This window comes from Tasmannia lanceolata, unplaced genomic scaffold (genome assembly GCF_043159265.1).
Source record: "Tasmannia lanceolata isolate RefF3 unplaced genomic scaffold, GAP_Taslan_0.1 ptg000003l, whole genome shotgun sequence".
Classification (NCBI taxonomy): domain Eukaryota; kingdom Viridiplantae; phylum Streptophyta; class Magnoliopsida; order Canellales; family Winteraceae; genus Tasmannia; species Tasmannia lanceolata.
Genome location: NW_027518680.1, coordinates 1,942,785 through 1,969,831, shown reverse-complemented (window position 1 = coordinate 1,969,831; position 27,047 = coordinate 1,942,785). Strand labels below are relative to the sequence as shown.

General features: G+C 38.9%; 2 protein-coding genes across 5 annotated transcripts; one reads left to right on the top strand and one right to left on the bottom strand.

Moving 5' to 3' along the window:
* Positions 1 to 3,901: 3,901 nt before the first annotated feature.
* On the bottom strand, positions 3,902 to 13,890 carry LOC143847287 (uncharacterized). 4 transcript variants are annotated; one of them, XM_077356091.1, is made up of 11 exons: positions 13,817 to 13,890; positions 13,639 to 13,723; positions 8,052 to 8,323; positions 7,308 to 7,968; positions 7,021 to 7,220; positions 6,696 to 6,940; positions 5,517 to 6,419; positions 5,351 to 5,393; positions 5,056 to 5,153; positions 4,364 to 4,951; positions 3,902 to 4,239 (listed from the first exon to the last, which is right to left on the bottom strand). In XM_077356091.1, exons 2-7 carry the CDS (start codon positions 13,696 to 13,698, stop codon positions 5,530 to 5,532), a joined length of 2,328 nt encoding a protein of 775 aa, XP_077212206.1. In that variant the 5' UTR covers positions 13,699 to 13,723; positions 13,817 to 13,890; the 3' UTR covers positions 3,902 to 4,239; positions 4,364 to 4,951; positions 5,056 to 5,153; positions 5,351 to 5,393; positions 5,517 to 5,529. The 4 variants fall into 4 exon arrangements, with proteins under 4 accessions (XP_077212206.1, XP_077212212.1, XP_077212190.1 ...); XM_077356097.1 differs by having other exon boundaries at positions 4,364 to 4,948; XM_077356075.1 differs by having other exon boundaries at positions 5,056 to 5,393.
* Positions 13,891 to 17,037: 3,147 nt separating this feature from the next.
* Positions 17,038 to 26,349, top strand: LOC143847278 (nuclear pore complex protein NUP50A-like). Its single transcript, XM_077356065.1, has 2 exons — positions 17,038 to 17,204; positions 24,674 to 26,349. The coding sequence occupies exon 2, from the start codon at positions 24,754 to 24,756 to the stop codon at positions 25,972 to 25,974; it is 1,221 nt and encodes a 406-aa protein (XP_077212180.1). The 5' UTR covers positions 17,038 to 17,204; positions 24,674 to 24,753; the 3' UTR covers positions 25,975 to 26,349.
* Positions 26,350 to 27,047: the final 698 nt, after the last annotated feature.

Sequence of the window (27,047 nt, the reverse complement as noted above, 5' to 3'; positions counted from 1 at the left end):
CAAGTAATATTTCTTCTTCTCTGATCCTTTATTTAACCACTTCCCATTGATTTATCTAGGAACTCAGGACACCTGAAATTTTATTGATGAATAACATAAGTACAAGAGGGGGACATACCCCCTTACCTCAAAACCAAAATAAAAGGAAAATCACTCACGACGGATATTAGGGATGTCCAGAGAGTTACATCTTAAGGTGCTCCTAGCCTTTGCCTTTCTAGGAAGGTCCTTTCCCTACTTAGTATGTATCATCCCAATAATATTCAATGGAACATGGGGTTCCTTCTTGTCAATATTCATATCGATCAAACTTTAAGTGTCTTCTTCAAGCCAAATGTTAGATAGATCAAATACTTTAAGGTACCTCAACCCATCTAAAATACGTCTAGGCTCTGCCTGCAAGTTAGTGCCATTGTAAAACAAATAAAATCTCACTTTTATGGTTAATTCCTCCTCCACCTGATATGAAAGGATTGCCTTTGAAGGCACCATCCTTGTTCAATTTGCTACACCAAGTCCATCAAAGACATCCAATTCAAGGGTATCTCCTAAAAGGCTTAAAATTTCACAGTGGCACCTGTGCAACACATCGTGTAATGTTCCCTCAATAGCCCCGAGTCAGCCTAACCCACGTGATGTAGCCTTGTACCTGAGTAGGACTATTGGACCCACAAAAAGAAGTACAATAGTGAAATAAGAAGACTAGGACTACAGTGTGGAATGCTTTACAAGTCGTAAGTTAAGACGGGTATTTACAAGAGGATAGGTCTCACCTATTTATAGGCTACTTCCTCTCGTATCAATGGTTTGGATCGTGCCACCAGTCAAGCATTCAACATTCTAGAACCAGCCTAAAACTTATAGATCCGCTAGAATTCTAAATGTCTCACCAAAGACAATACAAGAATACTCTAAAAATTCCCAATTTTCACATGCATATGCACTATAAAATTTTCATGAAGAAGGTGAAAGGATCTACCCGGCTCAAATTGACTAAGTCTAATCCTGACACCAATTGGGTTTGTCTACATGAATCAATTTCTTCTATTCTATCTTATCCAAGGTCATGTTCTCTGTTATATTCCTAGCCCTCGAGTCTTTCCTTACTGTTCCTACCGAAGTTGTTTTCGGTATGCCTCTACCTCTTTTTACTCCATCAACTTGGCACAAGTCACTTCTTCTCATTGGAGCATCCAAAAGCCTACGTTGGATATGCCCAAACCATCTTAAGCGGTGCTCTCTCATCTTCTCCTCAATTGGTTCCCCTCTCACCTTTTTACGGATGTCTCCATTTTTAGTTCAATCTAACCTTGTGTGGCCGCACATCCATCTAAACATTCGCATCTCCAATACACTCATCTAAGCATTCGATCTAAACTTGGAGCAATACTATTCAATTTTTATGTAGAGGGACCTTCACTTTAGGATGATGTCCCTCTAAATTAACCAAAATCATTCTAATCCAAACCGGGCCTAATTGGCTAATTGTCACCCTCAGACATTAACTCAAAATTTATAAGTCTAAGATTGAGAAATGATATCCACACTTCCTTGTTTAAATAATGGCCCTTCATTCTTTACTTTACACATTCTTACTTCGTTTTTTTTAAATATTACTAACAGAGGATGCTTTCAAGAGCCAATCAGAGAAGCGGTTTAGTCCGCCTAACCCCAGCTTACCCATAAATAAAAAGGGGCCAGAAAGCCATTATTGAAACAAGGAAGTGCAAATATCAATCCTATTTTATTTTTTTTCGGTGAATCCGTTTTGGTTTTACCACAACAGGCTACTACTTATCAGATTGTTAGGATAGTAAGAATTTTTAGCTAAATCTCATCCAAGAGGGGTCCTGTTAATCGGACGATCCAGATTGATTGAGTTTGCACCAATTAGCTAGTAGGGATGATGTGTGATAGAGGACTGTTTCTTCTGCACTTTTTTATTTTTTTGGGATTTGGTAGGAACGGATTTTGCTGGAAAAAAAAGATAGGGAATGATGTATGATATGTTAGTTAGATTTCGGCTTAAATAGAAAGGAGTAGTTGAAATGGTGTGGGACAAATCTGGGTCATTTTCAGGTAAAAAAACAGAAGAGAAGGTGGGCCCTAATGTGATTGAAAGTTGGTTATTTATTTATGGCTCTTTTTAGTTAGGTCACACCTCTCTGTCATTTTCTCCTTGCCCTCTTTAGATGATTTCCATTCCATGTATTGTATTAGTGATTAGTTAATGTTAGAATATGACCAATTCTACAAAAGTTTCTAAGATTTTAATATACATGTTGACTTAATTCCTTTGATTAGTGTACTATGTAGAGCCCAAACCACATGTTTTAACTTGGTCAAAAAAGAAAAAAATACAAGTGCATGATAGTATGATACACACCTCATTACCATCACACGAAATCCTCAGAATTTTCCTCTGATCATGATTTTGACACCCTCAGTTTCCGCTTTTTCGATTCGTTATTGGAGCAGATAGCAAGAACCATTTCATCGGACATGCGTCTTTTTTATTTTCCAATGAACTTACATTTTTCATTAATGGAAATTGTTTGATGTAGTGAGTAATAGGCTCTGGTTGTTCGCCGTTCAAGAATTCTTGTTTAGGCAGTTCATACCATCCATACATAGTGTTTTGATCTAAGATTTCAATTCTTCCATGTTTCAGCAGTAGCATATGTTTCAAATTTTACGCCTAGTCTCTGTTTCTTTCGACATAAATTGGGTATAAAACAAATTTTATGCGCATTTTTGCACTTAAAAATGAGCTTATAATTTGTTTTACCTGTTTTAAACCCATTAAATGTTTGGGGGGGAAAAAAATACAAGAGCCCATTCTATGCCAATTTAATGTAAAATTTGTTAAACCCACTTTTCCATTTAAAATGGAGGCAGAGGTAAATTTTATTTTACGCCCATATTAGGTTGAAAGAAACAGTCTCAAGAAAAGATGCTCTTTTATTTCTCCTTTTCTATCCAAACAACTTGAATTGAATGATAATTTTGGAGTCTTCACTATTGTCATTCATTGCATAAATAAAAATAAATAGATTAGACAGAAGAGTCTTTAAATTGCCTTAGCTGGCTAGTTAGAGGGGAGGGAACTGAGTATGGATGCAGGGAGGAGTGGGACACTGTGTGTCATAGACACAATTATTTTTGGGGAAATGATGTACTCTCCCCTTCTTCTTCTTTTTAACTTGGGACAGTCCCCTGCAGAATAAATGAGTAGTCAAAATTCAGAAACACACTAGACTACTAGAGGGGCTGTCCCAGTTAATTGGATGGGACCCAGATACTCCTAAAAATGTCTTTCCGTGTCACAAATTTTGGAAAAACCGAAATTTCGGCCCAAATAAATGACCGTTTCGGGTTTTGGTGGTTTTGATGTCGGTCTCCACTGAAATCCAAAATTTCGGATTTCGGTAGAAATTTAAAACCATGGGGGGAATAGATCACATTTTGAGTGGGTTTATATAGCAAAAGACAGAAAATCGCATTTCCGGTGCATAGAACTCAACAGAAATGTCCGCGATCCTTTGTTTAATTATAGGTCCCAAGATATGAACAAACAACCCAAGAAAAAAGTGTTTAATAGATGAAGGGAAATGATATCAGCACAACCATGTTTTGATATTTTTACTAATTCATCTTGTCTTTTATTATTTAAAAAGCTGTCAAAAGGTTATTACAGCTCCCAAAAAGCTCTCACAAGCCAATTAAAAAAGAAAAGACAAGCTGGGTCTGTCAATTATTAAAAGATGGTTGTGCTGAATTCATTTCCCTAATTTAAATGCAGTTATCAAAACAAGGGAGTGCGGATATCACTTCCACATGCAGAAATTCAAATCCCATCTTACTTCTCCCACTTCAAACTACTATTCAATACTCGGCTAAATGATTAACATCAAAATATCCATTTCTTGTTTTCATTTTATTCCTTACACAATAGAATTCAGTTTTGCAACAACACTGCAAACTGCATTACCAGTTATAGGGTTAAGAACTTGCAGAAATTCATTCATCTCTTGAAATAAAACATAATTATCAATGCGCCATTAAAAAAACATAATTATCAAAGCTCACCGGCTACTGGGAAGGTCCGATTCATGCGAGCCGCTTGCAATCTGTGAAATTTCAGTTGGCAAAAAATGGGGAAATTCCACAGTTTGGTATTTATTATATGCAAAATCCATAGACGTGTAAGATTAGGATGTAGATCTCCCTCAGAATTCCCTGCAGTCAAAGTCATGTATGGCTTAATCTACCATCTTTGGTTAAAACTAAAAACCAAAAGAAAGAGAAGATAATTCAGAAGTACTAGTAAAGGTAATGTCAAACAAGAAAGAAAACTACTTACCATTATTATGTGATCTCTTGGGCCAAGCCAAGAAATTCAATATTTGCAAATAGATTCAGGATCCAAGAATTGAATTGGTCCTTTTTTCCTGAAGTCACGGGGAATCAAGTTAGCTTGCCCAATTCTTTGGTGTCATTACTGGATCAATTCCTCCCCGATAGAGGAGGTTGGGCTAGCCAAATGATGGTTATCGGTTCAAGGATGCGAGGTGACCTTAATTTTTCAGGGGCAAGAAGGGATATAGAAAATGCCTCAAACCAACGTCCGTCCTAAGAGATCCAAAGCCACTTCAGCCATGAGGATCGGCAAGGAGCCTTTCTTACGATCTATCATACCTATTTCTTCCACCACCTCTCCAAATGATCCACATTCCCCATATCAGGCCAGCTTCAAACCTATCTTAACTCCACTCCGCCCCAAGTCCATCCACCAATGAGCCATGACTAGTGTTTTTTTACTACAAAAGCACTATTCAAAAGGCCCAAAACCTTGTTTTCCAAAAAAAAGGGCAGAGCATGTTAAAGTGTGGTTTTGGACAGAAATTAGACCTGTTCAAGTCACTTTGCAGTGTCTACCTCCGTGCAACTGCTGCATTAGAACATAAAAGTTAATAGTTATCATTAGATATTAGAACTGATTTGCACACTGCTGACAAAAAAAAAATCAAAAACCTAAAATTCCAGGAAATGTACCTCAGACAACCACCAGAATAGATACCATGCCAGCAAAACCAAGCTTTTCCACTTAATACTGCTAGTTCTGGCCTTCATTCAAACCAGTTTCTTGGATTCTGATTTATAAAATAACTTTCAGCATGAATGATAGTAAAAATTCAGCCGAAACACAATATCTTCACAATCAGTTAAAATGCCCATTATCATCACCGACAAACAAGAGACTATTTCTCCAGAGCCGCATCGGAAACCCTCCAAGTGCAAGTAATGAAGCTCAACAACACTTGTTCTTCAGAAAATGTAAAGAACTCACTTTTCTGTGATAATCACTCACGCATTTCAACTCCAGCCATACCCTGACAAAGTGAAAGATTCAATGACCAAGGCACACCATCCACAGTAACAGAAAACAATCTCTGGTTAAGAGAATGTTTAAAAAGGAAAAAGAAAGAGATGTGAATAGTAACTGATGCACTCACCAAAGGTACTTTATCAGTCAATATCATTCTCCATACAATAATTACCAACAAGAGTTTGGTCATTGACGGTGTTCCTCTGATTAGGTCCCTGAGGCTCTTTATGTAAATTAAGAACCTCTCTCATCTGAGTGCTGGTCAGCCCCATGGGCACTTGCTCATTTGTTCCAGGGCTCATATTTCTGGGCCTCTTCATCTTCGGAGCCCTATCAACGGCTACGTTTGGTTGGGACATAATATTATCGGCAACATGGGCACTTGTTTCAAAGGGTAGCAGAGGCTGCAGCAACCCATTATTGGATAAGTCCTCCAAACCCTTAAGGTCCTGTTGCAAGCGGTTAACATGTAAAATAGCATGTTCTAGAACAACAGGATCATCTGGAGGGTTTTGGAGAAGGCTAAGTAATGACTGTCGATAAGTTTGGGCTGCTAATGATGGTCTTGCAACTTGACGATTCCTACATAAGATGCCCACCTTAATTACATGCTTACAAAGATTGCCCATCCTTGACCACTGGCAATCACAAAGTGAAAATTCTGACCCGGGATTCCAGATAGTATATGCCAAGGTCCTGTCAGATTGAGAAACAACCTTTACAAAGCGGAGGTCTTCCTCATCCAATATCACATCAGATTCTGCTATGTGCAAGGCCAGGCGCCAGGAATTTGGTTGGGACTCTTCCCTCAGATTTCTAAAGAAACCACTTTCTTCAGCATATTGGTCAAACCAATACAAGGAGTGGAATTCAGCAGTCAAAGTGTGGACTAGCCAGTCAACCCTCACCCAAGAACTAGCATGAAGGTCACTGAATAGTTTGGTTTTCAGTCTCAAATGATAGGACTCAATCGCAGCATACAACTCTAGGTTTGCCATAGGGAGAGTCCTCACTCCACTGACCCATGCCTCTGCAAGACAAGAAAAGAACTAAACAACAAAATATGGGAAACAGCACATCCAAAGCATGGTTTGAAATTTCGGCCGGGACCGCCACCGAAAGTACATAAAGAAATACGAAATTTCGCCAAAATTGCCACCAAATCTTGTAAAATCTCGAAATTGTTTTTCCGAATTTTACATGATTTCGGACGAAATTTTCGGTTTCAGCTGTGCCCGAAACCGACACCGAAACCAACATTTAAATCCTTGATCTAAAGATCAAGAGGTCAACCATGATAGACTACCTAACCGTGGCAGCCAGCTGTTATTGAAGTAATCCACGAATGCCTGCTGATCAACAAAAATTTGCATAAACTCTTCTACAGTATCGATGACATTTGGGCTGTTCCTTGTGCAGTATATAATCTGGCCAAGGTGCTTAAACATTTCTCTTTGCACATCAAAATTGCAGCACTTCTTTAACAGGTTCCTTATCCAAGCTCTGCGCACATGCCAAAGGCATAATAGGACCCGACAATGGAAAGTTTCTCTGCACGTTGAGCTACATTTCAGCATAATATGTATTTTGAATCAATACTACCAAAAAAAGGGATGATGTTGGAGAAGAACCTGATAACAGATGCATCAAGAGATGGGTCGTCTATTAAAAAGGCATGCGGTCTCCATCTAGGGTCCTTTGTTCGGACTCTATCAACAAGGGCCCCCATCCATCTTTGGATATCTTGGCTATTTGAGCTAGATGAAATGACCCATGCAATAGGTATCGCATTTTGGCATGAGTCAAAAACTAATAAAGTACACAAAGGATACTGTCAACAGAAAATGCAGCACCAAATATCAGCTGACAGTGAATCATTATTAATGAAATAATATATGAGAGAAATAAATTCAAATACCCTGAACTTATTCAAGCCAAAAGTTGAATGAGAAGCTATGGAACTGTTTTGCCCATAATGGAACATCTGCTGCAACTGCCACTCCGTTTGTATTCCTAAAATAAATGATTCCGTAGATGAGGCATCTTGGAAGAAAATAACATGTTTTTGGTGGCGTTGCACCCACATCTTTATGCTATATGAATCATTTGAATGTAACTCATATGTTGAATGTCGAACAACCCTTTCGATGTTTCGGACATCATTTCGAGTGAGAAAATCATCACGGTTGCTGGGCCCACCATGCCTCTCCACTTCTTCAATGTGATGTTGAATAATGTTATCCAAAGAAATCCCAACATAAAGCATCGACGTGATTCTTTGTCTTAGTTCCTCTGAAATCCGAGGAGCATACATGGCTCGGGTTCCTACGGCATCTCTATCTAATATTCCATGACAGGGTGCCCCAGTTTTATCAACATGATTTCTCTGATTGTAGATAATGAGTGCAAGGAATGGCCGAGTGTACAAGCGCTTCACGGTGAAATGACAGAGACACCCTCTCATCATGTGCCGCCTTCCGGGCCTACTACCCTTGCCTGATGTTGGTTTAATGTTTGGACCATCGCCAACCCCAGATTCACTGTCCCTATAATCTTCAGGACCATAAGAACACCAATATCTACAGAATGGATGAACTAAATATTTAGACAAGTTCAAAATAGGAAATATGCACAATAATTAGTTACTTGAAGGCATACATACAGTGTATATTCAAGATAGCCGTCAACCCTTGGCTTACTAATGCTTCCTTCAGACCGTTTTCTTCTTGACTCAATGCGGAAACTTGCAGGGCACTCTGCATTAGTTGATTCACCTTTTACAAAATCATCCACTCTACAGAAGGGAATTAGAGCAATGTCATCACCGCCTTGGCGTCCTCCATCTACCTTTACCCAGTTTATATGAGCTGCAGAAATTTCAGTACAGGGAGGATCCTGTACTGGAAGATTCAGAATGTCCTCCATCCGCGGCATCTGCATGAAGGAACGATAAAATATTCAAAGACATGATAAATGAGCATCACAAAAAAAAAAAAAAAAAAAACCATGTTGCGGAGTTTCTAAGGGCATTCATGGTATTACTGTTTTAATCATAATAATCATTTTCAAGAAATCAAATAGATGACAGTAATCCAGAGGAAAGAGGGTCTGGAAAAACAAATGGGTAGAAATAAGAGCAAGCACAGGCATGATCTCAATTGCCATGTCATATCATGGTGAGTTCCATCAATGCAGCCGTGTTACCAGAAATTGGAAGTTAAATATAAGAAGCATATGAGATAACATCTACACAGAACACAGTCCCAAAAAGTATTACTGGTTTGTTTTTTTATTTTAAATAATTTTTCATGAGAAAAATATCGCTTGGCAAATGCATTCTAACAATTTATGCATGGTACATTATCGGTTCTATCTCAAGTTTCAGAAGCAGCCACGATTTCATACAATCCCAAACCAATACAAAGGATTTAGCAAATCGTTTTTTGTATTTTTTTTTTAAACGGTCAGAATTTCATTAAAGCCGAAAGAACCGAGATCGTCAAATACAAGCAAACAAAGAAGAAAAGCAAGAGAAATACATAGCTGCAACTAATAAAGATAAAGTGGGAAAAAGTCTGCATGCCAATAAAAAGTGGTGGCCTTGGTATTCGAAGAATTAAGGAAATGAACATTGCACTCCTAGGAAAATGGCTTTGGAGGTTTGGAAAGGAGGAAGCTCACCTTTGGGTGAAGGTTATAGAAGGGAAATATGAGGCCTTGCCGGTCATTGGCTATCAGAGGAAGCTCACCTTTGGGTGAAGGTTGTAGAAGGGAAAAAGAGTTGCGTGTCACAAGACTGCATAGGCAAGACTATGGGCACCAAATCCAGGAGGAAAATTCATGGTCAAAACCTTCTTCAAATCGCTATTCCCAAAGATCGAGCCAGCATTCTCGTGGAACGGAATGCGGTACGACCCGGTTCCAACCAAGGTTCAACCATTCACATCGGCGGAGGTCAGAAGAAGGATCAAGTTATGTGACAGATTAAAGAGAAGAAAGCTACAACTAGCGAACTGATGCACCATGTGTAAAGTGGAGGATGAGTCAGTAGGTCACCTTTTGATTCACTCAAGGAAAACAAGGAAGACTCAAAGATATGGTCTAAAGTATTTAAAATTTTAAATGGTTTGAAATCAGTGGGGTACAGCTAAAAAGGAACGAGCGAAGACTCAACGACAAGGGAAAATCATGAGTGATAACAATGAAGTTTAAAATAGTATTGGCCAATTGGGTACTTTCTAGGCCATTCAAAAAAATCAGTATTTTTAGAAATGAAGCAAGAGTACTCTACATAAACCATTTACGGAAGTGGTCAAAAAGTTTAGTTGTACGAGGCGCGAAGAAGAAAATTAAAGCACGATGGAGACCCCCCTCCTCAAACTTTATTAAACGTAGTGTTGATGGTCGCTCCATGGTTTTTCTCCTTTTTGAATGATGAAAATTTTATTGAAAGAACGACCGAGATGGTCCAAGCAAGAGAGAAAAGAGAGAAATAGGAAACAAGATAATAATAGAAAAAGAGAACATCCGGTCAAGTGAGAGAAAGTCGAAGATCTCCAAGCTCTCATGGTCCACCCTGAAACAGGGCTAAGCGATTCACCTCACTATTGGCCGATCTCTTAACATACCGAAAAATGACCCGATGCCCCTCCTTTCGGTCCTTGATTTCCTCCACAAAGTCTATAAACCTCCAAGGGAACATGATTTTCCTTTCCATCCACCTAGTTACATTTAGGAAGTCTCCTTCCACAATCAGTCTGCAAGTCACCTCTATGAACTAATATTAGACCTTGAAGAACCGCCCTAACCACCACATCATTTAAGTATCGAAGCAGAAAAAGCATGTCTCGTAGTGTCATTCTCATCTCTAAGGATGTCCCCTATGCCAAATGTGTCAGGCAGTGTTTAAAAATGCGGATGTGACATGGTCGAGTACTCGGTTGACGCAGTTATAATTCGGGAGAGTCTAAGGAGTTTTTATTGACTCTGTATGGTAAAACGCGGAATGTGGCGGCAAAACAAGGAACGCGACCAAGGTAAAAGGGAGTCGACTCGGGGGAGTCCACGATAACGCGGAGGAGTTTTAAAACTATAGCTCCAGGATTGCAAAAGCTTAATCCATCAAAGCTAAGCTTAACCCTCCTTAGATTCAGCGCACTCCAATGAGGAACTAATGGATCCCTCTTTCCTTATTTCTGCAAAACTCCTTCTAGCATCGCCTCGGGATCAGAGGGGAAGACAAACATAAAGCTCAACAAAATCCCGGTCGCAAGGGCGATAATCGGCGAAAACATGAAGGCTGATCCTTTAACTGATCTTTTGAAATGCAAGCATTTCTCTCCTTCCAAATTACCCAGGCCACGATGCATGAAACCAGGTGTCAAGAAGATCAAAGAGCCTAACAAGAAAGAATTAAGACACCCCAAATCTCTTGAGGATGAGACCCAAAATATCTTCATAGAATCTGCAATGAAGGAACATATGGTTGACCATCTCCCCATTCTCCACACATAGAACACAATGATCCACAATTAGCACCTGGCGGCTTCTCAAACGGTTAAAAGTTCGGATCTTATCCTGGCACGCCATCCATCCAAAGGCACGGACTCTTGGAGGTGTGGGTATGCTCCAGCCCGTATGCACAAACGGAGGAGGAGAACTGGGTTATGGTTGCTCCATGGTTTATTCTTTCTGGTTTTTCAATAAAATTTTCTTCAAAAAAAGGAAGCTTAGTTGCTGATTTGGAGAAGCGATTGGATTGGTAGAAGATAAACACAAGAAATTACAATGTTAGAGAGGACCAACCTTTCTTGTTACTAGTAACAATATCATCTTTTTCTTTTTTTTGTTCTTTTTTTGGTGTGTATTGCATTAAAAAGAAGTGTAGGTGGTGCTTACGATCTAATCACACAATTTCAAGCAGCCTGGAAATAGATGGTTAAAAGAGATAGTTTTTTTGCCCCATATTTACGTGCCAATGATCGAACATTAACTATTCCCAGATCATATGAAATCTTCGCTTAACAAAGGCCCATTTACAATGGACCCAGTGATATTCTACATTAACATGCCCAATATACAGCAACAACAAGATACGATGAAATAATTAATATCGAGGCATTCAATTGTGTCAGCTTTCAAAGGAAGGGTCCACTGTGAGTTGAGTATACTGACTTTTGGTTTTTTCTCACAGTTATTTTATCTTGGGTACACAATTATTCTCTTGGATGGCGGTGGTTACAATGGTAGTTGGCCAAGCCTCATTAAGACCATTCATCTCTACTTAAATTTTCCATTTGTTATCTATATGAACTAAGACACTTGACAGGCTCTGATGGGCTTTTTACTTTCAAAGGAATTTTATATGATTGATTTTAGGTGTCGGCAGGAAAGCTGAATGGTATGATCACCTCTGTAACTACATCAATATCTTTAACATGTAGTACTCTGTTGAAAAAAAATTCTATATTAAACTAAATATAATAAAAAGTTATTAACAATATATACACATGTATGTGCATACTTCCTTTGGAAGTAGGTTTTTTTAATGGCTTTGAAAAACAAATTCTTTAACCACAATTGTGGTCCCACAGTATTTTTAACAAATGCATCGCATGGGCAAGGTGCTAGTCTTTCTTTTATAACAGCTCACCGGGAAAAGGGAATTTCTGAATTATAAGGAACCAAACTTTCCCAGCAATCCAAAAAACACGATCAAATATACACTCAGAAGTCCTCGCCAAAAGCATTTTTTACTAGACACAGCACTCTCCTCGAAGTTCCCACAACGACCGGCTTTCCTTCTAAAATTGTTTGACTTTGTTATCTCACAGCTGTCCTCATAAATGAAGTAGAAAGTCCATGGACATCCAAATTAACTTTGAGATTACTCATTACTGCCGATGCCCATGGCAGTGAGCAAAAACAAAAAATACAGGTAGATCAACAAGATGGCACGACAGTCACGGATGGGTGCCAATCCCCATCTCCCCCCCCCCCCCCCCCCCGCCAATAGGGCTCCCGAATCAAAAGTTTCGAAGTCTAATTTCTAACGAAAGAAACGGCACCTAAAAATTCCTAGTATTTTGAGAGTTAAGACAGAAATGGTGGAAGTCGTCTGTTTCAGCATGCTAATTGCGAGCCTACTCTGATTGAACGACCATAACTCACCCAATTAAACTCGGAATTCAATGAAATTTATACTCAATCGAACGTTTTAAAGTCTAGTTTCTAAAGAAATAAACGGAACATAAAAATTCCAAGTATTTTGAGAGTAATGACAAAAATGGTGAAACTCATCTCTGGCAGCTGTCCTCATAAATGAAGTAGAAAGTCCATGGACATCCAAAGTAACTTTGAGATCACTAATTACTGCCAGTGCCCATGATAGTGAGCAAAAAAAAAAAAAAAACTGTTTGGGATTGTTCGTCAGAAGATCCATCATACTTAGTCGAAGGCAAATTACAGAGAAACTCACCTCTAATTCTGAATTCCCACTTCAGAGTCAGGAACCATGATATCTTGCCTAGTAATTCTCTTCTTGAACAAAATAGTGGGGAGAATCGAGTAGAATAAGAATATTTTATACTATAATGGCTTATTTCACATTATTAAACTACTAAGAGTCCAGACAAACCCCAGCTTACCAAGAAAATTAATGGAAGGTTTTGAGCAAAGGCTCGATTCCTAACCCATATATAAGAGGAATTACCAAAAGCTGGAATTTAAAAACATTCTGTACCACATCAACACTACTCAACTCAACTCAACTCTACTCAAACTAGTTTGGGGTCGGCTAATGGATCCTTCAGAAAATTCTCAAAATCAACAACAAAAAAATCAAACATTCTGTACCACATCAACAACAACAACAACAAAAAAAACCCAACAAAACAGATAAATCAAAATCAAACATAAGGGAATGTGACTACTCTCAAAAAGGCTAAATACTAGATTCCAACTATCAAAACAAACAAACAAAAAATGACCAAATTTCCAACTTAAAAAAAACCCACAAAAGGGAATGCAACCAATCTCAAATGTACCGAAGATTCAAGCCTTCCAATCCTAAAACGAACGGAATTAGAAAAAAAAAAAACAATATCACATTTTCCATGAACACAAAGTAGAATATCAAACTGAACCAATTAAAGATATTCTAAAATTTCTCACAATAATACAAATAGACGTCAAATATAAACTCTCTCAAACAACAACCACTTGCATTGAAGAGAAGAAAAAAAAACTACCTTTGGATCATTGCTCTTCATGGTTCCTTTAATTGAAGAAACCCCAAGTTCTTTTGGCATCCAAACAAGCTAAATCAAAACCCACCTATAGCAAATAATAACAAAACAATATAAATCAAATACAAAGAAAATGAAAGGCCAAACATGTAACACAAAGACACCAAAGAACAAACCCTACCCAACTGAAGGTAGAAAACCTACAACCCAAAACAAAAAAAAGGGCGCTGATATTCCCCCCGCCCCCTCTTGTAGGCTATTTTCCCCCCTTGACGGCTGGCTAACGTTAAACGTTAGGATTTAACGTATATGTCACTTTCCCACCATTTGACCGGTCTCTCTCTCCACACACACAACAGGATTAATTGGTGGGCCCAACAGAAACCGTTGGTGGAATGGTGGGCCCATCTTTGAACAACGTAGGCCCCGCCCATACCACACCATAGGATAATCCAAACCGTCCATTTGATGGGCCATAAACGTAAATAGGTTGCGTCCCAAAATATCATTTCCATAGGCTGATCCTAGCCCTCCGATCTAACTAGAAACTACATCTTATGCAACCTCTATAGATTGTAGGGTTGTGATCATCCTATGGAAATTATTTTTTGGGACACAACTATTTACATTATGGCCCATCAAATGAATTGTTTGGATGATTCTATGGAGTTGGTCGTAATGTAACATTAAGGCCCGTCCACAACATAGGACGATCCAAGCCGTCCATGGTTTGGATAATCCTATGGAGTTGGTCGTACAATAACATTAAGGCCCAATCGTAGGCCCCACCGATATTTTTTCAAATTGAAGTGTATCGTCCACAACATAGGATGATCGAATGGTGTGGTTCGAAAAGTAACATTAAGGCCCAATTTAGGCCCCACCCATATTTTTGAAAATGAAGTGTACCGTCCAGACAATAGGATGATCTGAGCCGTCCATTCGATGGGCCATAACGTAAATGGGTTGTGCCCCAAGAAGGGTTGGCCCATCAAATGAATGGTTTGGATCATCTTGTGGTCGTACAGTAACATTAAGGCCCATCCACAACATAGGATGATCCAAGCCGTCCATGGTTTGGATAATCCTATGGAGTTGGTCGTACAATAACATTAAGGCCCAATCGTAGGCCCCACCAATATTTTTCAAATTGAAGCGTACCATCCACAACATAGGATGATCCAAGCCGTCCATGGTTTGGATCATCCTATGATGTGGTTCGTACCAATTTAGGCCCCACCCATATTTTTTAAAATGAAGTGTACCGTCTAGACCATAGGATGATCCGGGCCGTCCATTTGATGGGCCACAATGTAAATAGGTTGTGCCCCAAAAATCAGTTCCGTAGGATGATCACAACCCTACAATCTATAGAGGTTGCATAAGATGCAGTTTCTATTTAGATCGGAGGGCTAGGATCAGCCTATGAAAATAATATTTTGGGACGCAACCTATTTACTTTTATGGCTCATCAAATGGACGGATTATCCTATGGTGTGGTATGGGCGGGGCCTACGTTGTTCAAAGATGGGCCCACCATTCCATCAACGGTTTCTGTTGGGCCCACCAACTGTTCCTGTTGTGTGTGTGTGTGGAGAGAGAGAGAGAGAGAGAGAGAGAGAGAGAGAGAGAGAGAGAGAGAGAGAGAGAGACCGGACAAATGGTGGGAAACGTTAGCCAGCCGTGTGGGGGGGGGGGGGGGGGGGGGGGGGCATATCAGCGCCCAAAAAAAATCTATCAAATCGACAGGAAAAAAGGAAAGATGTAACAAAATAGAAAAGAAAGAACTTATTTACCTCGAAATTCTCCTTCCAATGCCCACTGGTTTTGGGGGTTTTCATAGCAGTGCTCTTTCTCAAAAGCGATCTTCAGAAAATTGATGGAAATAAGGTCCTCCTAATGACGAAAATACTCTCGATAGAACCTATCAATACAGGTAGGGGTGGCAATGGTTCGGTTTTGGTTTGACCCCCAAACCAAATCGAACCGAAATTTGACCAAACAGAAACCGAACCGAAACGGTTCCGCCAATTTTGCCACCCTTACTCATAATAATTGGAAAGATGTAACAACTTTTAAAGCATCACTGAAGAGATTGTGGGAGATAGAATATAGTAACAACAGAATTAGTACAAGCATGAAATGTTTGATATAATAGCTTTAAGACTTCGTGCAATATTTCTTTGTAGGGCATAAATGGCTTTGAACTTGTTAATGAATAGAAGAATCTAAAGTGCAATAATTTCATGACAAATAAATAAAGACACTAGGCACCCTTTAAATGAATACAAACACAAGGTTTAAAATTTCGGTTTCGGTACCGGTTTCGGACCGTGAAATTTTGAAATTTCAATCGAAGTTTCAGTTGAAATCTGGTACTTGACCAGAAACTAATATTTTATTCAATATTAAATTTCAGCCGAAATTACCGAAATTTCGGTAGTTTAGGTCGAAATTTCAGTGAAATATTAAATTAATATTAAAAAAACATATTTTTTGGGTCAAATTTTGAAAAAACCGAAATTTCGGCCGAAATAAATGACCGTTTCGGGTTTACTCGATTTCGGTGTCGGTGTCGGTCTCCACTGAAATCCGAAATTTCGGATTTCGGTGGAAATTTAAAACCATGAATACCAAAAGGAAAATGATATGGAGACCTAGAGTACCACCTAAAACGGGACCTGCAATGAGAATATGCCACGTGTTAAAGAAAAATTTACATTTTGGAGATTTCCCTTAACTTAAGGGATTGCTCACGTCATTAGTGATGTGTGGCATGAAACAATTTGTTTGGTCCCCTTTTAGGTCCTACTCTCGGTTTCCCTAGCTTTACTCAATACCAAAATATTAAGGAACAGAAACCAAAAATAAAAAATACAACATGATATTATGTGCAATAGTTCCACAAAGACAGATAAAAACACATTATTCCATAAATTGAGTTTGAAGAGGGAATAACAGTGTAAAACAACAGAAAGAGGAAATCCCTAATAAAAATGGAAATTCTCAACTCAACTCAACTCAACTCAACTCAACAAAGCCTTTGTCCCAAACTAGTTGAGGTTGGCTAAATGAATGAATCTATGAAGCACAGGTACTTAAAATCACCCGTCGTACCCGTGTCGGGTGCGTATCCGGTACCGGTACGCTCGGGTACGTCCCGGGTACGCACCCTAGAGATTGTTTTTAAAAAAAAACATTGTTTTGTGAATCCGGTGCGTGGTGCACGCACCCGACCCGACACGTTTAACTTTTTTATTTAAAAAAAAAACTTAAGTTAGGGGGGTGTGGGGGGTAAAAGTCTGGGGTTAAACATACATACAATGTAATGGGGTGGGTTGTGTGGAGTAAAAGGTGGGGGGTGTTTAAAAATACCCTTAAAACTTGCACGAATTAGGTTTTATTCAAACCCTAACTCATATCTCTCTCCCTCTTCCTCTCCCTCTCCCGACGGAATCTCCCGCGGGCTCTCCTCCGGCTCCCTCCTCCGAAGAAATCTCGCTCCGGCTCTCCCTCCTCCGACGGAACCTCCGGCTCTCTCTCCGGCTATCCCTTCCACTCTCTTAAAGGTATCTCTCTCTCTCTCTCGCTCACCTCCCTCTCTCACCTCCCTCTCTACTGCTCTCTCTCTCTGTATACAACTCTCTCTCTCTCTCTCTCTCTCTTTCTCTCCCATTTTTTTTTTCTTTTTCCTCAGATTATGGCAACTGATTGTGTTCCCCAAACCTTTTTCCTCAGATTAATAGGTTTAGGGCTGACAATCAGTTGTCATAATCTCCAAACTTAGGCCCTTTTCGTTTGAGATTTTGGCAACTGATTATCAGCCTCAAACCTATTTAGGGCTGACAATCAGTTGTCATAATCTCCAAATAGGTTTTGGGCTTTTGGCATTTTGGGAGCACAATCGGTTGTCAAATTCTGAAACGAACAGGGCCTTAAATCTGAAACTGTTGTATATGGAATTTGCTAGTATTTTGGGATTTGCTAGTATATGGGATTTGCTAATTGCTAGTATATGAAATTTTCGTATTTGCTTGTATATGGGATTTGTATATGGGATTTGCTAGAGAATAGGCTTTACTGCTGCCCCTATTTTTTGTTTTTCAGTCCACTACTAATTATTGGACTGAAAATGACATTGGGCTAGCCCTTACCTCCTCACAATCATCTCAGCCCATAATATTTTTGTTGTCCTTATTGAACCTCTTCATAGTCATATGCTGGGCAGCAATTTGTTCATCTCCCTCAACCTTCAAATCCCCAGCCCCCTTCCCTCTTTGACATGCAAACTACATCCTAGACAACTAAATAGTACATTTTACTCTCCTCCTTGTCATTCCTTCAGAACTTTCGTAACTTCTGTCCACCAGGTAAGATTCGCAAGAATCCCTTACATACGGAAATCTAGAAGCTCATTTTTGTGATTAGTTTAGTTATCAAACATTGAGTTTGCCTCTTAAGTTCTAAATTCGTGACATATTGCTGAATCATCAGTCAAAGAATATCAGGTATTTTCTCAAATTTTGTATTAAGTCTGTTGTTTTGGTTAGTGTAAGGTTGTTAAATCTCCAAACTCTATTCAGGCATGATTAGGGTCTGAATCAACTCATGACTTGGTTAAGTAGTTCGTAGAACCAATATACTTTCATCGTTTTGCTTGCAGTTTCATTTGCAGATCTGCGAACGTGCTGAAAGACAGTAGCGGAAGATCCAATATGGCTTGCGATTCGATGATCTTCCCCCTTGATTCGCTTATGTTTCATTTTTCTTTGTATTTTCTATGTTGTATCTTTCTCTTTTTGCTCTCTTCCCCGTGTCTCTTTGTATTTGACCGTCTCAGTCGTGTTTTATTAATATAATTGGCTGCTATTTAAAAAAAGAAAACAAAAGAAGAAGAAATAACTAAATATCCAAATTAACTTGTTTGTGCTTTGTCAGTCAACTCTTTCTTTGTGCTTTGTTCGGTCTTCTGATCCTTTTTTTTTGTTTCTCTTCCTCTTTGTAATAAGGCCCATTTTATTCCAAAAGAAATGTAAACAATAAAAAGGCTAGTAAAGTATAAAACACAACTTGGTATGGTTTGAATTAATTGAAACATAGGAACGGCACTTAAATGCAATACAATTACAAATTTAAGTGCAAAGTTTTCATATATCATTAATTTATTAATTTAAGTTTATTTTGTTCATTTAAACCATGCCGTGAATGTTGCAAATTACAAGATTCGCAACTAATTAACTAAGGAAGTGTTTGGATGCAAATTCTTTTCGAAATAGATTTCCAAGGAAATTGAATTTACGTGGTTTGGATATGTTGATTTTCATAGAAATATATGCGAAATGATAAGAGTCTTCAAGGAAGTAGGTATACATGGTCTAGCTGTGAGGTTGAGTTGATTCTCTATCGTTTGGATCATTTCCTTTTTTTCTGCCGATTGGGAGGAGTGTCCTTGAGGAAGAAATTGTCAAATACTTCCAATCATCTTTAAGGTCTGCGAGAGATTAGATCATGGATTTGTGGTGACAGGCCCTTCCTCCTTGAGAGCTTCCAGGCGAGTCTAGACGTTGCCTTATTTAAAGATGAAGTTTGTGAGAGACAAAGCTCCGGGTCTCGATGGTTTATTGTTCCGCTTCTTCTACGAGTTTTAGGAGATCATTGCTAGTGATATCATGCAGGTTATGGAAGAACTCTTATACTGTTAGGAAACTTATGAGGCTTTCAATGCCTCTTTGATTTCATTAAACCCTAAAACAAAAATGCCTTAGATATTAAGGATTTTTGCCGATGAGTCTCATAGGGGGTAATTTTTTTTATGGGTAAGCTAGGGTTTGGCAGGGACCCCTACTGGTTTATTAGATAAAGAGAAAAATGATACATTTACGGGCACAACACACCATCCCGAACACATGAGAGAGGGAGATCCAAAACTCGGGCTAGACAGACACTAAACCTAAGAGTTCGAACTGCTCAATACTTGTGAGTTACATAATCGGGTAGCTTGATCAGAGTATGTTGGGCTATTTGGGAGCGTCTTAGGCAATTTTTCTTTGGAACTTCCTGGCATGGTTCATTTGATTCATCTTGTTCTGGACTCTCTTCTTCATTGTCCTCTTGCTCAACTGGGACCAGATTGACTAGATGACGCTCATCCGCCCATGATACTTCTTTCGAGCTTCTTTGCAACCTTCGGTGGTATCCTTTGTTGAGATATTGAAGGAGTTATCAGATTTTTCTTCCTCACTCTCCTCCATGTACTCTGTTTCTGAGTTTGTTGAGTTGTCATTTAGGCCAACATTACCCTCATTTAGTAGCATCTGCACCCTTGATTGGAACCCGGTGGTGGAAAAGCTCCAAACTAAGTTGGGAATCTTGGCAATGTAGATACCTATTGCTATTGGCAAGATCACGCTCTTTAAGGGCAACCTTCCTATCGGTGTGCCATATTCCCCCTCTGATAGAGAATTGCATTAGAAAATCCAAAATTTTCTTTGAATGATGCGCCCCCTTATCTGAGAGTTCATCTGATCCATTGCCAACAAGTGTTCCAACAAATGTGGGATGGGGGTTCTTGGAATTAAAAGCATTGAGGCCAAAAGTCAGCTGTTTTGGCTAAATGGTGGTGGAGTCTATTTCACCCCAAAATTGACTTGTGGGCTCAGGTAATCTTCTCTAAGTACGAGATGGATGAAAAGAGTTGTGGCTTGGTCAATGGAGGCATGGGGGCTCACATATGGTACTGTTGGACAAATGAATTCCTCTTGTTTTTCGAGAACATCTCCTGCTCTATAGACAATGGAAACATCGCCGTTTTTTGGATGAACAAATGATTTGGATTATCCACTCCAACCAGGTAATTCCCAGACTTGTTCGCCAAGGCTGTCTGAAAAGTCTACCTTGATCAAGTGAAGAGGTGAAGAGAAGAGAAGAGGAAAATCATATGGGAGCAAGTAGAGTAATTCTCAGTGATTACAATGTGATTTCTAATTATATTTGTGCTAGTACAATGTATTTTTCCATTATACCCTTAATGAACAGTACTAACATAGAAGTAGTATTTTTTTACTTCTCTAACACTCCCCCTCTAGCTCACGTGTGCTCTGATACAAATGTAGCTTGTCCATAACCACTAGTGTGCCCTTTTTTGAAGATATCTCTGCAACTTGATCTTTGCTTCCGATAAATAATGGACATATTTCTCCACTTTCCACCTTTTCTCGTATAAGGTGAGTCTATCTTGACGTGTTTCGTCCTAGCATTAAACATTGGATCTTGACTCCTGAGATAACTTTATCGCACTCTGATTTTCACGATAAAGAGCAGTGGAGGAGTTAGGGTACATGTGGATCTCCTATAGACGATGTCTCACTCATGTTATCTCTATCTGCAGTGGTGGATGCCATCACTCTATAGTCAGCTTTTGCACTGGATCTTGCAACTGTACATTACTTCTTGCTGTGTTCCATGACACTAAAAAACGATTTATCATTATGCAGAAGCCGGCAATAGATCTCCTAGTGGCAGTATCTTTTCCCCAATCTTCATATGAAAATCCCTCTATCACTAAGCAACCATTTATCATTATGCAGAATCCAGTAATAGACCTCCTAGTGTTTGTATCTCTTTCCCAATCTGCATATGAAAATCCTTATATTTGACTCCTCCGTTTTCACGTTTGACATAGTGCAATCCGTAGTCCAGTACAAGGTTTTAAATTTTGGTTTCGGACATAGCCGAAACTGAAATTTCGGCCGAAATTTTGGATTGTTTTTAAAAAAAATTACAATTTCCCGAAATTTGGACTGGCTGAAATTTCGGTTTCAGTCTTGACTGAAATTTCGGTTTCAGTCTTGACTGAAATCCGAATTTCAGTATTTCGGCTGAAATTTAAAACCTTGGTCCAGTATCCCACATTCCCACAAATGTATCTCATGATGTTTCTTCCCACCTAAAGTTGTTCTTCTCTTGGATCATGCATGAATTGATAGATCTGACTTACTACGCATATGATGTCAGGTCTAGTAAATGTTAAGTACTACAGTGCCTGTACCATGATTATGTATGCAACTGGATCTCACTTAATTCCTTCCATGCTGTTGCCCTTGTTATGCACTGCATTTGCAAGTGTACTGCAGTCAATGTAAATTCTCGGGCCTTTATCAGAACTGGGGCATACCAAACTTTCCTCCACAGAAATGATTCTTTATTATGTGGTAGTAGCAATCCGAAAAAGCTGACTTCAATATGAAATTCCCTGTAGGACTGTGCCCATACATTTTTATCCTTGCATAACTGTGACACAAAGCGCTCCTCAAGAATAACACCCCCCCAGCATTTGTAAAATGTTTACCTCTATCTCTTACTAACTTAAAAAGATATTTTCCAACGCAAGGGCAGTCCCAAATACTAAAGAGAAAATTATTCTACTTTGCCACCAAAATTATTTTCCAGCTTCTCCAACCTTTCCCTTTCCAGAAAGGGGTTATTATGAGAGGAGTTGGGTCAGTTTCACACCTTCAACTTGTTAATGGCATACTCATCTTCATTAAGGTAAAAATAGAGCAGGTAAGAAAACTCAAGATTATACTGAGATGGGTTGAAGTTATATTTGGATTGAAACTCAAGATGTGGAAAAGTTTACGTCTATTTTTATCCGTGGATAAGAGTCTCCCCTACTATAGTGAACAAGAAAGGAGAGAGAGAGGATCTCCTTGTCGTAGACCCCTTGAGCTAGGGAAGAATATCCTTGGGAGCTGTTAATGATAATTGGGATTAGGGTTTTATATATGCATGCTCTCATCCATCCACACTACTTTCCTCCAAAGCCCATCCTATTAAGGATATTATCAGCGAAATCCCAATCAACGTGATCATAAGCCTTTCCCATATCAATTTTGTAGTCTATTTCATATATTTTTCTCTTTCTTCCATATTTCTTAACATTCATTGGCTACGAGTACCCCATCAAGAATCTGTCTACTCTCGACAGAGCTCCCTAGAAAGGAAATGTAATCTTTCAAATCACCTTCCTTATCCTTGTTTCCCGAGTCTAGGCTAAAATCTTGTATACACTTCCCACTAGACTCATTGGTCTATAATCCTTTACCTCCTTAAATCCCTCGTTTGGGATGAATGTGATAAACGCTGCCTTGATGCTCGAGTTTAGGATACTTCTTTCAAAGAATTCTTCCATCACATCCATAATGTCACCTTTTAGAAACTCCCATCTCTTGAAAAAATGCAAATGTGAAGCCATTTGGATCAGGAGCCTTATTTTTCTATTGAAAACACAGCTTCTCTCGCCTCCTCCCTCCCAAACATTACTTCCAACACCTCACTTGATTCCCTTGACAACAATTGTCTTAAGCTTAACCCTTCGTACTTAGGTCTTCATTTTTCCTCCCTACTAAATAGGTTTTTATAGTATTTTATAATTTCCTCCTCAATCCTTCCTCCTCCACTAGTTCTTCCATAGTCAACATGCTTTCTAAATGCTTTCTTCTCTTTCTTACTGAAGCCATTCATGAAAAGATGTGTTTCTATTCGCTTGTTTCAGGCATAACACCTTTGTTCTTTGCCTCTATGTTTATCTCTTCCATAACAATAATTTTTATACTCTCAAAACATAATTTCTCTTTGCCTTTCCCCTCACCTTCAATCTTTGCCTGTATTCTTATCCCTTCCCATAGCAATAATTTTTCATTCACCTGACACATACTTTCTCTTGGGTTCTCTTGCGAGTCGATCAATGATTGACCAAAGGAGTTCTTAGACAGTGGTATGAATAACACATTTTACCTACTAGTTTAAATATTTCATCATTTGATAGGCCAGTTTTTGTATACTGGTAATTGCAAAATTGTTTGTCTTGACAATATCTGATGATTGGATCAGTGGATCTCCTTGTAATTCCATCCAACAGCTTGACAGAGACTTCGGAGCAGTGATTTATCCTAGACTTTCCATTTGAAACCTAATAAAAAATGAGTGGATATTCCTTTTGATGTAACTTTTCTCTTTCTTTGTATTTTTGTGGACCATCTCGGTTCCATTCTTTCAATATATTGCCATTTCAAAATAAAATAAAATGAGTAGATATCTGCTAGGTCTGGTGTTTGAGAGATAAAAATCTACTTGGATGTTTTGGAGCAATGTGAGACTTGAGCATGGAAGCATGAACTTTTATCTCAACTCGAAAATCGTTTTTAGTTCCTCTTGAGTTTTAGGTTGATAAACCGATCAGGTCGTCGTGAATAACCCGTCAAGATTTTCCAAGTTATTAATTGGATTTTTAAGAATATTAAGAACATCAGTTTGTTGTTAGTGATTTTCAATTTATTAATCGGATTTTTAAGAATATTAAGAAACATCAGTTTGTTGTTAGTGATTTCCATTTTTGTTAGTCCTTTCACTTTCTTCATGAAATTTTTCTAAAGGATTAATTTAGCCGACCCCAACTAGTTTGGGACAAAGGCTTTGTTGAGTTGAGTTGAGTTGAGAATTTCCATTTTTGTTAGGGATTTCCTCTTTCTGTTGTTTTACACTGTTATTCCCTCTTCAAACTCAATTTATGGAATAATGTGTTTTTATCCGTCTTTGTGGAACTATTGCACATAATATCATGTTGTATTTATTATTTTTGGTTTCTGTTGCTTAACATTTTGGTATTTAGTGTTTGTATTCATTTAAAGGGTGCCTAGTGTCTTTATTTATTTGTCATGAAATTATTGCACTCTAGATTCTTCTATTCATTAACAAGTTCAAAGCCATTTATGCCCCTTTTTACAAAGAAATATTGCACGAAGTCTTAAAGCTATTATATCAAACATTTCATGCTTGTACTAATTCTGTTGTTACTCTATTCTGTCTCCCACAATCTCTTCAGTGATGCTTTAAAAGTTGTTCCATCTACTCCATTCTATTGTTACTAATTCTTTGAAAGGATCAGAATCTTGTTGATTACTTGGTTGTTTTCTCACTCATATTTCCCATATTTGGTTGGTGATGTTATATTCAGTGATTTATGATTTCTGTTGTCCAGGTGCTGGTATATTGCTCTGTTTTTTAACCTTTTAAGAGCATAAAGGACGCTACTTCTTAGTCTCTCCTCTTAAATTCACAATGGGGGATGCAGAAAATGCCGTAGCTCCTTCTAAAAAGAGGGTTGCAGGGAGAGAACTATCTCGGGACAACCCGGGTCTTGATGATGAAAATGATGCCCCTGAACAAGAGACTGGGACTTTTCAGAAAGCCAGCGATGAAGTGTTGGCATCCAGAAGGATTGTTAAGGTGCGCCGGCATCAACCCTCTCCGATTGCCTCCTCCAATCCTTTTGCCGGGATCCGCTTAGTACCTCAGACTAATTCTGGTGAAGCAAAGACTACTAGTGCCACTGACCAGCATCAATATCTTGGTGATAGAGGAGTTTCCGAGGAGGTAGATAGTGTTGTCGTGCAGGAAGACACTCATGATGAAGAAACTGAAAAAGGGGCTGGTACAATTGAACCAAACGGCACTGATGAGAGCAATAAAAAGTCGAAAGATGAACGCGACAAGGAGGCCAAAGAATCTGTTGAAGAGGAAAGCAAACCCGAGAAAAGTGATGGAAAAGAAACTGGAGGAGGGGAAACTGAGAATGAAGTTAAAGAAGCTAATGGCCAAGAAAATAGTGCAGCGGTAGCTGCGCCCGTGAGTTCATTTCAACAGCTGTCTAGCACCCAGAATGCCTTTACGGGACTTGCTGGAACTGGGTTTTCGAGTTCATCGTTTTCATTTGGGTCAATTCCAAAAAATGGCTCTCCATTTGGTGGGGGTTCCGGGCCTCTTTTCGGTCTAAAGAATGAAAAGATACCTCTCCCTTCCTTTGGCACTTCGACATCGAATGTCACTAAAATTGAGGGGAGTGGTCAGCCATCGATGCAGGAGGTGAACGTTGAAACAGGGGAAGAGAATGAAAAGGCAGTTTTTACCTCTGACGCAGTATTGTTTGAGTATCTAGATGGGGGGTGGAAAGAACGAGGGAAAGGGGAGCTGAAAGTGAATGTCTCTACCACAGGTGCAGAAAGAGCCAGGCTTGTGATGAGGGCTAGGGGTAACTATAGGTTGATCTTGAATGCTAGTCTTTACCCAGACATGAAGCTCACCGATATGGAAAAAAGAGGCATCACTTTTGCATGTATGAATAGTGCTGGTGAAGTTAAGGATGGGCTGGTTACTTTTGCTTTAAAATTCAAGGATGCCTCTGTTGTAGACGAGTTTCGAGGAGCTGTAACCACGCACAAAGGTAAAAAAACCGCTGTTTTGAACACGCCCGAGAATTCTCCAAAGGCTTCTGATGATTAAAATTGCAGATTTTGATACATAAGATTCGGCCTCCTGGGAAGTTTCAGCCTGGGTAATTGCTGCCTTTAGTTCCTGTTTCGATTCTCATTTATGGACCTATGGTCTTAAAGTCTGTTATGGTCTCTTAACATAGTAGAGGTGTAGCTTATAGAATCATATGAAACTGGTTGGGTTTTTTTCTGCAATCTAGTCACTTCTGCATCAGGTCTAAAACAAGGGTCTTTAGCATTTTTCCTTGTGTAATCTAATGGCATATCATTTTCAGTTTTGCTCTCATGGTTTTATTGGGTTGGAACACTTTGACATTATACTCTCTGAACTGTTTATCCTTTCTTGTTTGAAATGACTGCATGAAATATTTAGATTGATTTTATTCTTCAAATGTCATTTATCTGTCTAATTGTGACGGGATTAATACCATTCTAATAATGCTTTGAGGAATTCCCTTTATGGCGCATAAGAACAATAGGCTGTTTGATGTGAGGAAAGATTTTTCAAAGATTTTTTTGCTAATTCACTTCCATGGAAAATATTTACCAAAAAGGAGAATGATAGACTGAAGGGTGCCCAAACAATAAATGCACTTGTTGCCAAGGACCAATGGGGGCGCCCTTGATTCTATCATTCCTCTTTTTTGATAATTTTTCTTTATGCCCTAGATCCAAACGGCCTTTGTTTTATCCTTGGATAGATTTGCTATCCTTTGGTCGTCTCAACCTTTTACGTAGATGAAATGATTGATGGACGCTGTGTTTAGCTTCGATCCTTGCAATCCAAAAAAAGAAGAAAACCTTACTTTTGGATTGCCTGGTTCGGGAATAGGAATTGGCTTCATATTCTGATTCCGATTTAAATCTCCTGTAAATGGAATGAAAAATAAAATTAAATTTTAATTCAAAATTTTCATTTGGGCAGTCTTTGGAACCAAACACCGGAATTGGGTGGAATCGGAATAAAATGCCAATTCTACCAGATTTAGCAATATTGAACACCTCTAGTGATTTGTTTTGCTGTGCATATTTGATAATTCAATACATACCACATTTCACATATAGCTACGTAACATATATATA

Excerpts from the sequence above, each read along its gene's own strand:
- LOC143847287 (XM_077356075.1), bottom strand. The coding sequence starts at position 13,698 with ATGCCAAAAGAACTTGGGGTTTCTTCAATTAAAGGAACCATGAAGAGC. Across the intron at positions 7,969-8,051 it reads GGCTATCTTGAATATACACT|ATATTGGTGTTCTTATGGTC; the intron begins GTATGTATGCCT and ends TCCATTCTGTAG. Across the intron at positions 7,221-7,307 it reads TTGGCTTGAATAAGTTCAGG|TATCCTTTGTGTACTTTATT; the intron begins GTATTTGAATTT and ends TTCTGTTGACAG.
- LOC143847278 (XM_077356065.1), top strand. The coding sequence starts at position 24,754 with ATGGGGGATGCAGAAAATGCCGTAGCTCCTTCTAAAAAGAGGGTTGCA.